The sequence below is a fragment of the Gastrolobium bilobum genome, unplaced genomic scaffold, assembly GCF_033153095.1.
Source record: "Gastrolobium bilobum isolate Gb01-03AN ecotype WA unplaced genomic scaffold, APGP_CSIRO_Gbil_v1 utg9231, whole genome shotgun sequence".
In the NCBI taxonomy this organism is placed as follows: domain Eukaryota; kingdom Viridiplantae; phylum Streptophyta; class Magnoliopsida; order Fabales; family Fabaceae; genus Gastrolobium; species Gastrolobium bilobum.
Window position 1 is genome coordinate 15,993 of NW_026897073.1, and position 15,762 is coordinate 31,754.

The 15,762-nt window shown below is 31.8% G+C and overlaps 3 protein-coding genes across 3 annotated transcripts; 2 read left to right on the top strand and 1 right to left on the bottom strand.

Annotated features, from left to right (window-relative positions):
• Window positions 1-5,243: 5,243 nt before the first annotated feature.
• Window positions 5,244-6,558, top strand: LOC133303850 (UPF0481 protein At3g47200-like). The gene is made up of 3 exons (XM_061503819.1): window positions 5,244-5,982; window positions 6,036-6,382; window positions 6,439-6,558. Exons 1-3 carry the CDS (start codon window positions 5,244-5,246, stop codon window positions 6,556-6,558), a joined length of 1,206 nt encoding a protein of 401 aa, XP_061359803.1.
• A 71-nt stretch (window positions 6,559-6,629) lies between these two features.
• On the top strand, window positions 6,630-8,175 carry LOC133303852 (uncharacterized). Its single transcript, XM_061503820.1, has 2 exons — window positions 6,630-7,109; window positions 8,068-8,175. The coding sequence occupies exons 1-2, from the start codon at window positions 6,630-6,632 to the stop codon at window positions 8,173-8,175; spliced, it is 588 nt and encodes a 195-aa protein (XP_061359804.1).
• A 5,474-nt stretch (window positions 8,176-13,649) lies between these two features.
• Window positions 13,650-15,205, bottom strand: LOC133303861 (glyoxylase I 4-like). The gene is made up of 3 exons (XM_061503829.1): window positions 14,927-15,205; window positions 14,489-14,594; window positions 13,650-14,026 (listed from the first exon to the last, which is right to left on the bottom strand). Exons 1-3 carry the CDS (start codon window positions 15,079-15,081, stop codon window positions 13,781-13,783), a joined length of 507 nt encoding a protein of 168 aa, XP_061359813.1. The 5' UTR covers window positions 15,082-15,205; the 3' UTR covers window positions 13,650-13,780.
• Window positions 15,206-15,762: the final 557 nt, after the last annotated feature.

A 15,762-nucleotide genomic window follows, 5' to 3' on the forward strand; every position in this document is an offset into this window, starting at 1 on the left:
GTTGCACTCATGCACCCTTTTTAACTAAAACAGGTAAACCTGACTTAGTTAAAACACCTAGATTACTAACCAATTTTTTTATGCAAAACAAGCAAAAAAAAAAAAGGAAAAAGAAAAATAATCTTGTGACTTTTACTTATCTTTTTGCATCAAAAATATCCCAAATATGGAAAAATTAGTAAGCGAGTTTGTTCATTACATCCAAGTATGGAAAAATTAGTAGATAATCACATTTTAAACATTAAAATTTTCAAATTATTGCTGAATACTTTTTAAGATATTTTCAAAATTAAGTATATTTTTAAGATAATTTTTACTACCCTAATATATTATGCCTATTATTTTTTAATAAAAGGTTGTTTAACTCCAAAACCCCTGTTGCAATTGATAAATTTAACGAAAATAGAAAAAATGAATAACTTTTTAAACTTTTTTCCTTTTTGTGAAATGGCGTGTTAATGGGCTCAATTTGACATTTTAAGTAAGATTCTACTCTATTAATGACCGCTCGAATTCCCTTCAAACATGTTATATACTACAATGGTAGATTATGAATTAAATTTTTTAAGTTGTTGGATAATGTATATTGATATTTTTGTGTGTGGATAATTATTTTGATCGGGTTCATTTTTATTATTATTTTTTGTTTCATTTTCTTTGTTTATTAGGATATTTTTTTATATTTTATTTATAATATAGTATTTGTTTTTAAGAGCATTTTGTTTATATTTAAGGATTAAGTGATACATACTTTAATTGCAATGAGTGTAATATGTTTGAAATCATAGACAGCATGAAATTGAGTGAAACATGTGACTACCACAAGTTATTCTGAAAAATGATAGTAAACAATGAAAAATAAAAGATAATAAGTTACCTTTGGTTTAATTTGAATTAGTTATTTCTTGTTTGTTTGTATGGCTTTTATTATTAACGTTTTACATTTAAATTATTGCTACTTGCTTGTATAAAATAATTAATGCGGATTAATGTTAGTTATGATTTGAGTTTGATTCACATTTTTTCTTTGTTAGTAGGTGATATGTAATCCAATTCTATTTCAAATGCTCACCGATATTGGTGTTCTTTTCTGACCTTGCATGACGTGTTTCTCCTAATCTAAATTTTTTTCATTAAAAAAAATGTCTACTTAGAATTAATGTGTGATCGTGGTTAAGTCGATCCAACCCACCTCTAACCCAATAAAAATGAACGGGATAGGTTGATCTGCATTTACAAATTGGTTGAATATATTAGTTCACTTGGTTCTAATTTGTGATGGATTTACATGCCAACTCACCTAAAAATAAAATAACTTGGATATTAAACACAAATTCAACTTCAATGACCAAGTTTTTTTTTTTTTTTTTTTATCAAACAATGACAAGGTGTATTTTTAGGATTTAAAGAGAAATATAAAAAAAATGAATGAGTAAATTATTTTTTTTTTTTTAGTAAAAAAGATCACATAATTCAATGATCCCGGTATATTGTAGTTTTTCTCGTGTACCACTCTACATGGTGGCTGGCTATCAAAGTGAAACATGTGTGCCACGTCATTTTCACAAGGCTAGCATATTGCTAAACGTTGAATAAGATTGAATGCATGGGAATTTTTTAATATGTTCTTTTACTAAGAAATTAATATCTGGGACCAATTTTTTTTTTTCTTTCTTCTGTCTTCTTAATTTTTTCTTTCTTTCTTCCCACCAATTTTTTCTTTTCGCCGGGAGCACACAAATATTACTGGAATGCATGTCATTGACATTCCTATGTCTCCTATCCAGATACATGCTAAAATTAAATACAATGGATATAACCATTTTTGTTAAGCGTTAAATGAGTTTCATGTTGTAAAAGAGTTATTGTGTCATGTCATAAAGAGAAAAAAATATGTGGAGTTAATATATGAGTTTTATAAGAGTTATGTAATAGAAAAAATGATTATGTAATGTTATAGAGATTTGTTTTGCGTGTCGTAGTTTTTTTTTTTTTTTCAAAAAGTTTGAGCCCCACAAAATATTATGTGTGTAGGAAACTTTGCTGTGTTATGTTAAATGATAAATACAAATACCTTTATATATATATATATATATATATATATATATATATCCAAGTCAACTGGTCCAATCAGTGATCTACCAGTCCAACCAGTGACCCAATAACTTAGTATCCCGATTGAATCGATGCTCGAGTCGAGTTTAATAATACTGGTTAGAATCTTTTTCTAACCACTTGGAAAAAAAGAATAGTTAGAATCGATTAAAAAAAAAGAATAGTTAGAATCTTTTTCTAATTTAATAACACAAGTTGTAATTTATCTTTTCGGTGAAAATTTGAGCTTTCTTGAAAGGAAAAAAGCTTTCTTAAACTTTACCCACAACTTTTAATACAATTGAAACCCCAAACTTAGAAAATATATATTTTGAATATTCTGTATTGGATAGGACCGATTCAATAATTGAGTATCCGTTGATCAATTTTAAATTATATACACTACGTTGGGTCACAAATTGATACAGTCGCATTAATTCAACTTAACTTCAATAGTTTGATATCTACTGTAACGTCGCTAACAAATCAAATCATTGGGCGCCTGAAATTCGACCAGAATTATCTCACCGTATTCCAACGTCCAACTTGATTATTTAGAACAAACATTAAAATAATGTCAATTCGCCGAGATTTTTTCAATTTAATTGACAGTCCACATCAGATAAAATGGCATCACAAGATCATCCAATTGAGAAAGTTGTTTGATCTCTAATTTCTTGAGTCAAAATGCCATTCAATTTATAGGACAATTTTATCCTCTCAGTCTTATCTTTAGAAGGGATTGAAGTTTTAATTCGCTTTAAATAGGATCAGAGTAAATATCATTTTTAGTCCTCAGAAAATTTCACGAAGCCCGTTTTAGTCCCTAGCAAATAAAAAGGCCCATCGTGATCCCTCAAAAATTCAAAAGGACCCATTTAGTTGAAATCGTGGTCCCTCACAAATTCAAAAAAGACCCATATTAGTCCTCAAAAGGACTAAAATGGGTCCAATTTAAATTTTTTAGGTACCACGATGTGCCTTTTTATTTGCTAGGGACTAAAACGGGCTTCGTGAAATTTTCTGAGGACCAAAAATGATATTTACTCATAGGATTATTTAACGAAGAATACTTATAATTTATAAAAAATAAATAAATATGATACTATTTTTTCCTCTATCAATGATTTGAATTGTAGCACATCTTTGATATTAGGAGAGTATTGTACTCCCTTACTGAAACTTAGTGCACCCACTATTACAACGAGGGGCTAGCCCAAACGGGCCGTACCCCGATGGCATGGTGCCCGGAGAAAGTTGAATGGGGATACCTCCTGGCAATGTACCAAAAAAAAATAGAAAACGTAAAATATAGATGTCAATAATCATAAAAAGTGAACAAAACGATAAAAGTTAATTTTTTTTTCTATCAAATTTAGTAAAAAAGATGTACCGGTCTTCATTAGTATGGGAGTACTAAAAATATTTTCTGATTAGAATTATTGAAAATTGTTGAATGAATGCACAAAATCCCAAGAACATGACATTCCATTGCCTTGGTAATTCTTGAAAACATCCACCAAACCTAACCCATTTTGCCAGATTCGCTCATTTTTACTTGTCCATAATTGATGAAATTGTTGAGTTGATTTTTCACATAGTAGGTTATTAAATTCAAACATGACATGCTACTTATTTCTTACCTGAAAATATGTTAGTACTATGGTGCCTTAATGCATCCATGCTCCTTTTTTTATTGTTTTGCATTCAATTATGTATAATTAATAGTATTTTTTTTTCAACTCTTATTTTTGGGAAGATTATATTTTTTTTTTTTTTTGTTTACAAACTATACTATGTCTTATCGGTAAGACACTCTTGAGTGAAGTCTTATCGATAAAAGATATGGTAGTTTGCAGGTTTATGAAAAAGAAAATTTGTCAAAATAACTCTCTCCTTCGCCTGATTTCCCTTTATTTGCTGATCTCATTTTTCATTATTTCTGGATACCTTATGGAGATTCTCCTCCTAGCATAAAACACTTCACATATATCTTAAGAATCTCTTACTTACCACCACCTGATAGTCTACCTCCAACGATGCATGAAGTACTAACACAACTTTATAGTGCAACTGAGTTAAAAGAAGCAGGAATAAAGTTTAGGGAGGGAGGAAACATCTCATTACTCTTAAGTTTTTCACACAGTTATTTTGAAATTCCAAAGTAATGGACGAGAAACTGAAAGTTATCTTCGAAATATGATGGCTTTGGAGGAACTTCTCTGCCCAAGTGAAAGTTGTAACACCCCGTTCGCGACCGATATGTTATCATTGTTTATGATATTAAGTGCAGTTACAATCATAACAGTTCATTTAAAAATACGGTAAGACTTTTTCTTTTTAATACCGTTTACAAAATTCTTACATTTATAAAACGTCAGTATTAACATTTTCCAAAAATGTGATCGTACCTTAAAACTATTGCGAATCATAAATACCTCCAAAAATGTCAGTATTTCTCTTGGTTCTTAACACTTCTTTCAACATATGTCCATTCACAGAATATTAATTTTCGCTTCAGAGTTTTTTAGTAAAATTAATTTGTCGTATCTCATCCGCTAAAAATCACTACTCATCGATTTTCCAGAAAAAGTGCATATTCACTTCCCAAATTTCGTTCTGAATACAAATTCAACATTATTTTTACCAAAATAATGGCTACTTATATCATTTCATAATTTTAGGATTGCATGAATCGTCAAATTATCATTTTGCCCTTTGTGTGTATTTTCACCCAAAATTTAAGATTTTCACCCAAAATTTAAGATTTTCACCAATTAATCCTCTAATCCACAATTCAATCATTAATATTTCATTTTGAATTATGTGATGTGTTATAAAAGTTACATCATTGACTATGTTGTTTTCTTTGATTGCCTTATCAACACAAGTAGTCCTTGTTAAAAATGAAATAATCACTAATATGTTAGGTGATAACAGTGATGTGGCTAAATTTTTCAGTGGCCTTGGCAATAATATTGTGCTATTGAATTGTAATTCTAATTACATTCGTAGTTGAATGCCTAATATGAGTGTCCTTGGAACAATGCAAGTGCATCTTTGAGACGTGATTACTGCTGGAATCCATGGAAAGTTTATAAGAAAGAAAGTTTGTCAATAAAACCCTCCTTCTTGTTTTTAATTGGTAGATGGCGAATCAGAACCATGATGATGGTTCAATACTCTTTCAAGAGATACTGGACGATGCAATATCTTCCCTCAGAGCTAAATGTCGCATCCATAAGGTTCACAATGGATTACTCAAATTAAATAGTGATGCATACACCACTAAGGTTGTGTCAATATGCCCTTTTCACCATGATAATCCAAGACTGAAAAACATGGAAAGCCTCAAACTGAAATATTACAAAGATTTCAGAGTATGCGTTCGTGCAAACTTTGACGATTTGGTCTCTCTTGGGCAACAGTTAGAACCAAAGGTTAGTCTTTATTACTCTGAGGACATTCAACTTAGCTGGGAGAAACTTGTTGAACTGATATTGATGGATTCCTGTTTCATATTTGAGTTTATCTTAACTTCTACGTCAACAGATGATGATTGTGTCCCATTCAAATGTTGGTTGGAAAGTAATATAGCGTATGATTTGCTTTTACTTGAGAATCAACTTCCTTTTGATGTTCTTGACAAGCTCTATAATCTAGCCTCTCCTTCGCCTGATTTCCTTCTTTTTGCTGATCTCACTTTTCATTTATTCTGGATACCTTATGGAGATTCTCCTCCTAGCATAAAACACTTCACATATATCTTAAGAATCTCTTACTTATCACCAACTGATAGTCTATCTCCAAGGATGGATGAAGTACTAACACAACTTTATAATGCAACTGAGTTAAAAGAAGCAGGAATAAAGTTTAGGGAGGGAGGAAGCATCTCGTTACTCTTAAGTTTTTCACACAGTTATCTTGAAATTCCAAAGTAGTGGACGAGAATACTGAAAGTTATCTTCGAAATATGATGGCTTTGGAGGAACTTTACTGCCCAATTGAAAGTTGTAACACCCCGTTAGCGACCGATCATGTTATCATTGTTTATGATATTAAGTGCAGTTACAATCATAACAGTTCCTTTAAAAATACAGTAAAATTTAGATTAGGTGATAACAGTGATGTGGCTAAATTTTTCAGTGGCCTTGGCAATAATATTGTGCTATTGAAATGTAATTCTGATTACATTCGTATTTTGGCAGAGTTGAATGCTTATTATGAGCGTCCTTGGAACAATGCAAGGGCATCTTTGAGATGTGATTATTGCCGGAGTCCATGGAAAGTATATAAGAAAGAAAGTTTGTCAATATAACTTTCCTTCTTGTTTTTAATTGGTAGATGACAAATCAGAACCATAATGATGGTTCAATACTCTTTAAAGAGATACTGGACAATGCAATATCTCCCCTTAGAGTGAATGTTGCATCCATAAGGTTCCCAATGGATTACTCAAATTAAATAGTGATGCATACACCCCTAAGTTTGTGTCAATAGGCCCTTTACACCATGATAATCCAAGACTGAAAAATATGGAAAGCCTCAAACTGAAATATTACAAAGATTTCAGAGAACAAGTTCGTGCAAACTTTGACGATTTGGTCACTCTTGTGCAACAGTTAGAACCAAAGGTTCGTCTTTATTACTCTGAGGACATTCAACTTAGCAGGGAGAAACTTGTTGAACTGATATTGATGGATTCCTGTTTCATATTTGAGTTTATCTTAACTTTTACGTCAACAGGTGATGATTGTGTCCCATTCAAATGTTGGTTGGAAAGTAATATAGCTCATGATTTGCTTTTACTTGAGAATGAACTTCCTTTTGATGTTCTTGACAAACTCTATAATCTAGCCTCTCCTTCTCCTGATTTCCTTTTATTTGCTGATCTCACTTTTCATTTATTCTGGATACCTTATGGAGATTCTCCTCCTAGCATAAAACACTTCACATATATCTTAAGAATCTCTTACTTATCACCAACTGATAGTCTATCTCCAAGGATGGATGAAGTACTAACACAACTTTATTGTGCAACTGAGTTAAAAGAAGCAGGAATAAATTTTAGGGAGGGAGGAAGAATCTTATTACTCTTAAGTTTTTCACATAGTTATCTTGAAATACCAAAGTAGTGGACGAGAATACTGAAAGTTATCTTCAAAATATGATGGCTTTGGAGTAACTTCACTGCCCAAGTAAAAGTTGTAACACCCCGTTCGCGACCGATCATGTTATCATTGTTTATGATAATAAGTGCAGTTACAATCATAACAATTCATTTAAAAATACGGTAAAACTTTTTCTTTTTAATACCGTTTAAAAAATTCTTACATTTATAAAACGTCAGTATTAACATTTTCCAAAAATGTGATCATACCTTAAAACTATTGCGAATCATAAATACCTCCAAAAATGTCAGTATTTCTCTTGGTTCTTAACACTTCTTTCAACATATGTCCATTCACAAGATTTTAATTTTCGCTTTAGAGTTTTTTAGTAAAATTAATTTGCTGTATCTCATCCGCTAAAAATCACTACTCATCGATTTACTAGAAAAAGTGCATATTCACTTCCCCAATTTTGTTCTGAATACAAATCCAACATTAGTTTTATCAAAATAATGCTAATTATATCATTTCATAATTTTAGGGTTGCATGAATTGTCAAATTACCATTTTTCCCTTCGAGTGTATTTCCACCCAAAATTTAAGATTTTCACCAATTAATCCTCAAATCCATAATTTAATCATTAATATTTCATTTTCAATTATGTGAGGTGCTATAAAAGTTACATCATTGACTATGTTGTTTTCTTTGATTGATTTATCAACACAAGCACTCCTTGTTAAAAGTGGAGTAATTACTAATATATTGGGTGATAACAATGATGTGACTAAATTTTTCAGTGGCCTTGGCAATAATACTGTGTTATTGAATTGTAATTCTGATTGCATTCGTATTTCGACATAGTTGAATGCTTATTATGAGCGTACTTGGAACAATGCAAGGGCATCTTTGAGACGTGATTACTGCTGGAGTCCATGGAAAGTTTATAAGAAAGAAAGTTTGTCAATATAACCCTCATTCTTATTTTTAATTGGTAGATGGCGAATCAGAACCATAATGATGGTTTAATACTCTTTCAAGAGTTACTGGACAATGCAATATCTCCCCTCAGAGCTGAATGTTGCATCCATAATGTTTCCCATGGATTACTCAAATTAAATAGTGATGCATACACCCCTAAGGTTGTGTCAATTAGCATGTCTTGTACACATGCAATGAAATGAACAAATTTGTGCATTTCTCCAATGCCAAAACTAACCTTGCGATGATGGCGATACAGTTTCTCCAGTTTTTCCATTTCTCTGTGTGTTTCGTGTATTTCTAGTTTCTACGTTCTTTATTTATACACCCCATAATAATCTGTTTAAAGTATTACTTCTGAATTTCTGTTGTTTTAGGGATTTGATCCACCATTTTCCATTTTTTATAATAAATTAATTTAGGAAATTTTTTTATACCATGAAATACTTAGCTAAATATGTTTACACAAACTATGTTGCACCGGATACACACGACACTTCAATACGTTAATTCTAAATAAATGTCAAATTTTGATATGTTAGGACACATTAAGATATTAAATAATATTTTTAATTTATGCAATTAAACTTATAATACTCATCAATTTTACAAAGAAACATACGATGCAAATATTTAATATTATAATCTGAGAGAAATAAGTAAGATGTTGGTCCCATATGAACTCAAAAGATGATGAATTGAGTTTTATAAAAATAATTTGCTAATTAAAAATTAGCTCAAAACAATAATTCAAGATAAGAATATAATCTCCCTATTATATGAATAATCGTCAATTAGCATGTCTTGTACACATGCAATGAAATGGACAAACACTCAAAATTGATATCCATGATCAATATTTACTACTCCTTTTATATTATATATATCATTGACATTCTAGAATCTGATCTATCAATTAAATTTTCATCATTCTAATTGCCCCGACCATATATTAATTAGGGCAATTACTATAGAAATTATGCAACTAATATTCAATTTCGGTGCTTTATGTCCAAATTATAGCAAGGAGATTTCGGGAGGAGAAATACTCAACAAAATTAGGGTTCAGTGTTTCTTATATTGTAACAAATAAAATTATCTTCTATACATATAAAAGTATATGAGGCTGATCATGTGAAAAGAAAAGAGAAAATGAAAAGATGAGCCCAACACAGTTTTATATGTGTGTAGGAGATAAATTCAACATGAGAGACATTAAAACCACAAAATCATGGTTGCACCAATGTTATGAAGACTAGACCCATCGTGGAATTTTGATATTGAATTACGGTTCCGTAGGATGTCGAAGTTACCGTCGTTGTAAGTTATTCAACGATAGTTTGCCCCTGACCGTCGCGAATTATCTGTCGCAAAACACATATTTTCTTGTAGTGAAAGGATGAAACTCTATACATGCAATTGAAGGCAATGAGGTTCCAAATTACATAAGAAAACAAGTTTATTTTAGCTTAAGTAGCATACCTAGTAATCAAAAGGCACTCCCAACAACCCCTACATGTCATCCTCTATATTTAAAAACCTTGCAAGAAGATTATTGGACACTTTGACATACCCTTCATCTCCAAAAGGTTAATTTTCAATCAAGGTTTTTTTTTAAATTGAAATTATTTTATTGTGCAATGTCATCTTAGTTTTTAAGTTGTTATCTTGTCATATTGGGATTAATGTTGAAATTTTTTAATTTTAATTTTTAAAATATTGCTATCATGTATGCTTCAATTGTTTCTTATGTGTGAATTTTTGACTGGTAACTAAAATTTGAGTCTGATGAAGGCCTCATATTAAGCTTGGTTTTTTGCAAAATCGTGTCTGAATCAGTTTGTAGAAACTCATTTAATAGATTATTATTCTTCTGTTGCTTAAGGCAAACATACAAGAAGGTTGTTAGAATATACTAAAAATATCTTTTAATATTTTGATCGTATCTTAGAATAAGATGGGGAATACTTGTCTAAGGGAGAAAGAAGAAGAGAGCAAATGTGCAAAGTTCCTCAACAAATCTTCACATGAGAGAGGAATGCAGAAACAACCCCAAAGTCCAGAGAGCATAAATGAAGGGGAGATGGGTTTAAAATGAAAAGCAAATATAAAATGATTGTTAGGCGCGAAGTTGAAAGGCCAACACGTAACTGAAAGGTCAGTGGGAATGAGGTAATTTCCCGAGACACACATTTAATGCATGCAATCATGGTCTGCGAAAAGTAAGGGCGGCTCACGCTTCACTACGCATGAACCATCAATAGCCTAACGACACGTGGATTTGTGTAACCGTCAAGGCAACAGCTAAAATGAGAAGTCACTCTGATGTGATGGAAACTAGGCCCGACCTTAGCCTCGACATCATTTTTGAGACTTTTACCACGGCTGAATTTAAGTCCTAGCGGAGATGAATCCCAAATAAGTTCTAATGAGAATTTATTCATCATAAGTCTACCTCGACCTAGTATGATGAAAGTAATAATGGCTTGACCCAGCGCCGAGATCTTGATATAGTAACCCGATACAACCGAGGTCTTTCTAAAACTTTTACACCCCAGCAGTCTGAGCTCTAAAACTGTCGGGATGGTGGACAACTGTTATGGACTAGATACATATCTCAACAACGTATCCAATATAAGATGGAGACTAATCCTAACAATCACTACTAGAAAAATCCTGTATAGCGAGGGAATTGCTATGAAAATTCCGTCGCTAATTTTATCCTCGCTACTACTTTCCCTCGCAAATTCCCTCGCAAACGATTTTGCGAGGGATAGTAGTAGCGATGATGAAAGTAGCGACGGAATTTGCATAGCAATTCCCTCGCTATACAGGATTTTTCTAGTAGTGAATATTAATTGATAATCCAATCATCCTATCCCAAGAAATCACATTTCTATTAGGAGTTTACACCTACAAATAACCCCTCTTATAAATAAAGGGTTAAAGTCTCTCAGGTAGACACTTCTAAACTCATTCTCTGTTGCTGTCAATACTGTGCACACACCCTCACACCTTGGCTATATGCATGTTATCAATGTGCAGTGATTGGTATATTGGCATTGAGCCAATTAGATATATCTCTTATAGATATCTCTGAGTGCATACCTATACGGTAAATACTCACGGTCTACTTGGACCGAACATCTCCTATCATGTTACATAGTGGTGGAGCCCATGACTTAAAATAAAAAATAAAAAACAAAATATAGCACAATTCTCAAAGAATGTAGAAAAAAAAATTACTCTCCTACAACATGAGAGTAGTTTTTTCCTTCTCAGTTATCCTTTATCGGTCTCTATATATGTGCTTCATTGAGTGGTGACAATATCTATTATGATTTTTTCTTTTAAAAAATATGTTCTATGTGTAAGGACCAATTGAATTACATACACAATCGCATATAGAGTAAGTGGTAGAGAAAAGCATTACGTTACAAGCAAGTTAAAATAATTTTTCACATTGCATTCTTTACAATACACTTAGATATAATACTTAAAAAAATACGAGTTCCACAATCTGCTTAGCGTGAAGTGAGATTCTATTAACGAATCATCTAATTAAAAAAATCTAATATACTATCGTCATATGTATATCTCACTAATAGAAATAAAAAAATTTAATATTATAATTATGTATTCTACGAAATATATAATTTATAATTTTTTATCAAATATTCAATAGGATGATAATATCAAAAATATTCACTCGTCAATTAGATATAAAGTAGAGTCATACAGTTAACACTGTGTTTAATGGCTTATTTGCTTTTTCTAGTTATTTTTTAAACTTTATTTTCTTATCTAATGTTTCATACTTAATTTATTTTTTATTTTTTATTTTTGTAAACAAAGAGGGGCTAAGCCCCAGAAACAAAAAGAAATTACAAATCAGAAACTAACAAGCTAGACATATTTCTAGCATCAGCAACTATAAGTTCCATCAACTGAGGAGGAGGATCTTTAAAAATCTTGAAATAGAGATTATTAGTCTGCCCAGTTTTAGCTAACCAATGAGCACATTTGTTGTTTTCTCTCTTGGTATGAACAAGATGAATAGTCCAATCTGCTTTTAACCATAATCTCAATCTGCTAGTGACTTGAGAGTCCCTAGGATCTTCATGCTGCTCCTTTAACATCTGGATGGCTCGGCTAGAATCACATTCTAGCTCTATTCTTTTTAATCCTGTTCCCCAAAACAGTTCCAAACCTTTCAGTAATCCCCATAATTCTGCATCAAGAGGATTGCATGAACCTAAATTATAATAGAAGCTTCCCAAAAAGGATCCATTGTGATCTCTTAATATACCACCACAACTAACTTTTTTCATGCCACTAGAAGAAGCTCCATCACAATTCAACTTAACCCACCCTTGCTTGGGGGCTGTCCAAACACTATCGTTGGAATCACCACGGCGCTGATTAATTTATTTGTTTTGATCACTAGAGTCACTTTATACTCGGATGCCAGCAAAGTTTTTCTTATGTTATATATATATATATATATATATATATATATATATATATATATATATAGGGAGGGTTCTTTTGACTCCAGAGTAAGATTTTAAGTCTTACTCACAATCTCAATCGTTGATGGACGAAAATCAACGGTTGTCATTAATAGTGTAATTAATAATTAATTAATTAATATAACTTCCTAAATTATAACCGTTGGATGGACGAAAATCAACGGTTAGGATGGAGAGTAAGACTTATATAAGTCTTACTCTAGAGTCAAATAATCTCTCTCCTATATATATATATATATATATATATATATATATATATAATTACTAAGGCCAGCGGTCACTTCGCAAATGATGTAGGAAATGTCGAGCAAAGCAAATTCAACTCTGAAAATGTTGGCAAATGGGAGATCATTTTCCATACGATGGTTGCATGCGCGTATGCGATTCCAAAGATGACACTTGTATTTAAAATCAGAAAAATATCTTTGAATGCAGATGAATTGTATATTTTTATTCCCAAAACGTTTTGGAATTGAAATATTAAAAATTATAATTATAAAGACTATTATAATTCTGAAATAAATTAAAATATAAAAATATCATAATTTTTACCCTAAAATAATGTCATATTGGACTTACTGCAGATAACTTATCTACAGTAACTAGAAAAAAAGTGAACTCATTTAAAAAATATTTTTTTCTTTTCTTTTTAAGCTCAAATTTTATTGGGCCGTTGCACTGAATTGCTCATGCAACGGGTGTACAGATTATATTTTCGGGAAAAAGATAATACTTTTTCTTTTTCTTTTTCTTTTTGTATTATTATTATAGGTTTTATAAAAGTTATGTTGTAGGAAAAGTGATTATGTAATGTTATAGAGATTCGTTTTGTCGTGTTTTTTTTTTTTTGCTTTAAAAAATGCAAGCCCCACAAAATAGTACGTGTGTAGAAAAAGTGATTGTATCATGTTGCATGATAAATATAAACTCCTATTATTATCGGGAACAACTGTCAAATTGTTTATTATTTTAAAGAGAATGTAGACATAAGAAGAGCATGGTGCATTGACAAGTGCACAACTAAAAGGAGGAGTTCCTTTTCCACATGCACCACCCCAAAGGCTTCACACATGTTGTATCTGCTGTTGGTGCTGCATCATCTGAAGGTTCACTAGAGAGCATGATCTAACCATCTCACCTCCTAAGGGAACCACAGGGAGGCTATCACAATTGCAAATCTCAATCATAAAGCCATCAGGGTCATGAAAAAACAACTGATCTACTTGGATCCCACCTTCCTCTACCATTGCACGCACATAACCAATCTCCATTTCCTTCAGCTTCTTCTCCACTGCTCCCATGCTTTCACACTGTTCATCACAAGGACAAAAATTTCAACCACTTTGTCATTTCATAAAAAACACTGTCTAGTGATGCACATCAATTACTAAAATGATTACCATCAATTACTCAATTAATTTTTTTTTTGGGTACAACTTATTCTATTAATTTACTTGTTTCATTTGGCACTTCCTTGAAATATTTCCAATAAGAAAACTGAATCACGCATTCAATTCGCAGTTTAAAAATATAAAAAATGACTTCAATCTCAAAATCTTAAAGTGTTGAATTAATAATTGATACTATTCTCTAACACACTGTTCATGCAAAAACTCTTTGGACAGTGGGCACAATTTTTATTTTTATGTGATAACTAAATATCATATAAAAAATCACTTTAATCCAAAAATTTTAAAACATTGGGTGAGAATTATTTAATAATTTATATTATTTTCTAATAAAAGATCACCATAATCAGATTAAAATCTTGCCTGGAATGATATGTGATTATCCTTTGGATTAATTTCCGTCTTCCTTGGAACGTTCTCTGGTTCCTCTGCTTGCAGCAAGTGAATTCCAATCCCGTAGCCAAATAGCCTGTACATTATTCACATAAGAACAAAAAAAAATCCAAAACCCAGTAAGAAAAACCCACCAAAACTTATAAAAGTTTCGATCTTTTAATGTTTCTTTGTGCTTTTAATATCTAGAAGCCACTGGTACACTATTTTTCTTTCGATATGTTATATTTACATATATTTTATCATTACCTTTTATTATTAATTGTTAGATCAAAATCAAATCAATATTACAATATCAAGTGAAAACGGTTCAGTAAATTTTGAATTAACGATAACAAAATTAATAATAAATAACAAGAAAAGTAGTGATAAATATAACCTCCGTTTTTTATATCTTGAAATCATTACCATGCCCCATCAAAATCAAATGATCCTGGCCTCCTGATGGGAAAAAATCCAAGAACGTTCTGGTAGAAGTTCATAGATTCTTCCACTGATTTGCAGATAAGAGAGATGTGGTTCACAGACTTTAGATGCAGAGGATTTCCTACACTTTCCTTCATTTTGTGGACAAAATATCCAACCCCAAAAAACAAGAACTAGAAACACCCAAAAAAAAAAAAATGCAAATCAAAAACTTTGAGAGAGAAAAAACAAGAACCTTGAAGAACATACAAAAAAAATAAAAAATGATATAAAGGGTGAAAGAGTTAGTCACGGAAGTCCACTAACTAACGCGAAATGGGTGCCGCTCTATATAAAGGTCATAACAGTGATACATGTATGACACGTGTCAGTCAGATAGGATTTCTTTTACACGTCATTTCCGATTTTCCACGATAGCTAAATGTTCAATAGGAACTCATGCGTGCCACTCTTATATATTCTGTTAACATATACCACTCTAAAAGTTAGCTCAAGAGGTGGAAGTGTCTAAGATCTTATAAAAGCTATATTAGTTGTCCATCTAAACAATGTGGGACTATATATCTCAATACGCCCCCTCACACGAGAGCCCATTGGGCTTGAAGAGTGGACAATGCAACAGACCCAGCCTACCTGTGTTAAGAAACGCCACAAGAGAAAGTGAGGGGCGGCGAGACTTTGATACCATGTCAAGAACCTTGGGATACACCACCCCAAAAACTAGCTCAAGAGGTGAGAGTGCCCAAAATCTTATAAAGGCTATAGTATATTTCTTTTGCTAAATTTAGGAGGCTACTTGCATTTTTCAAATTCTATAT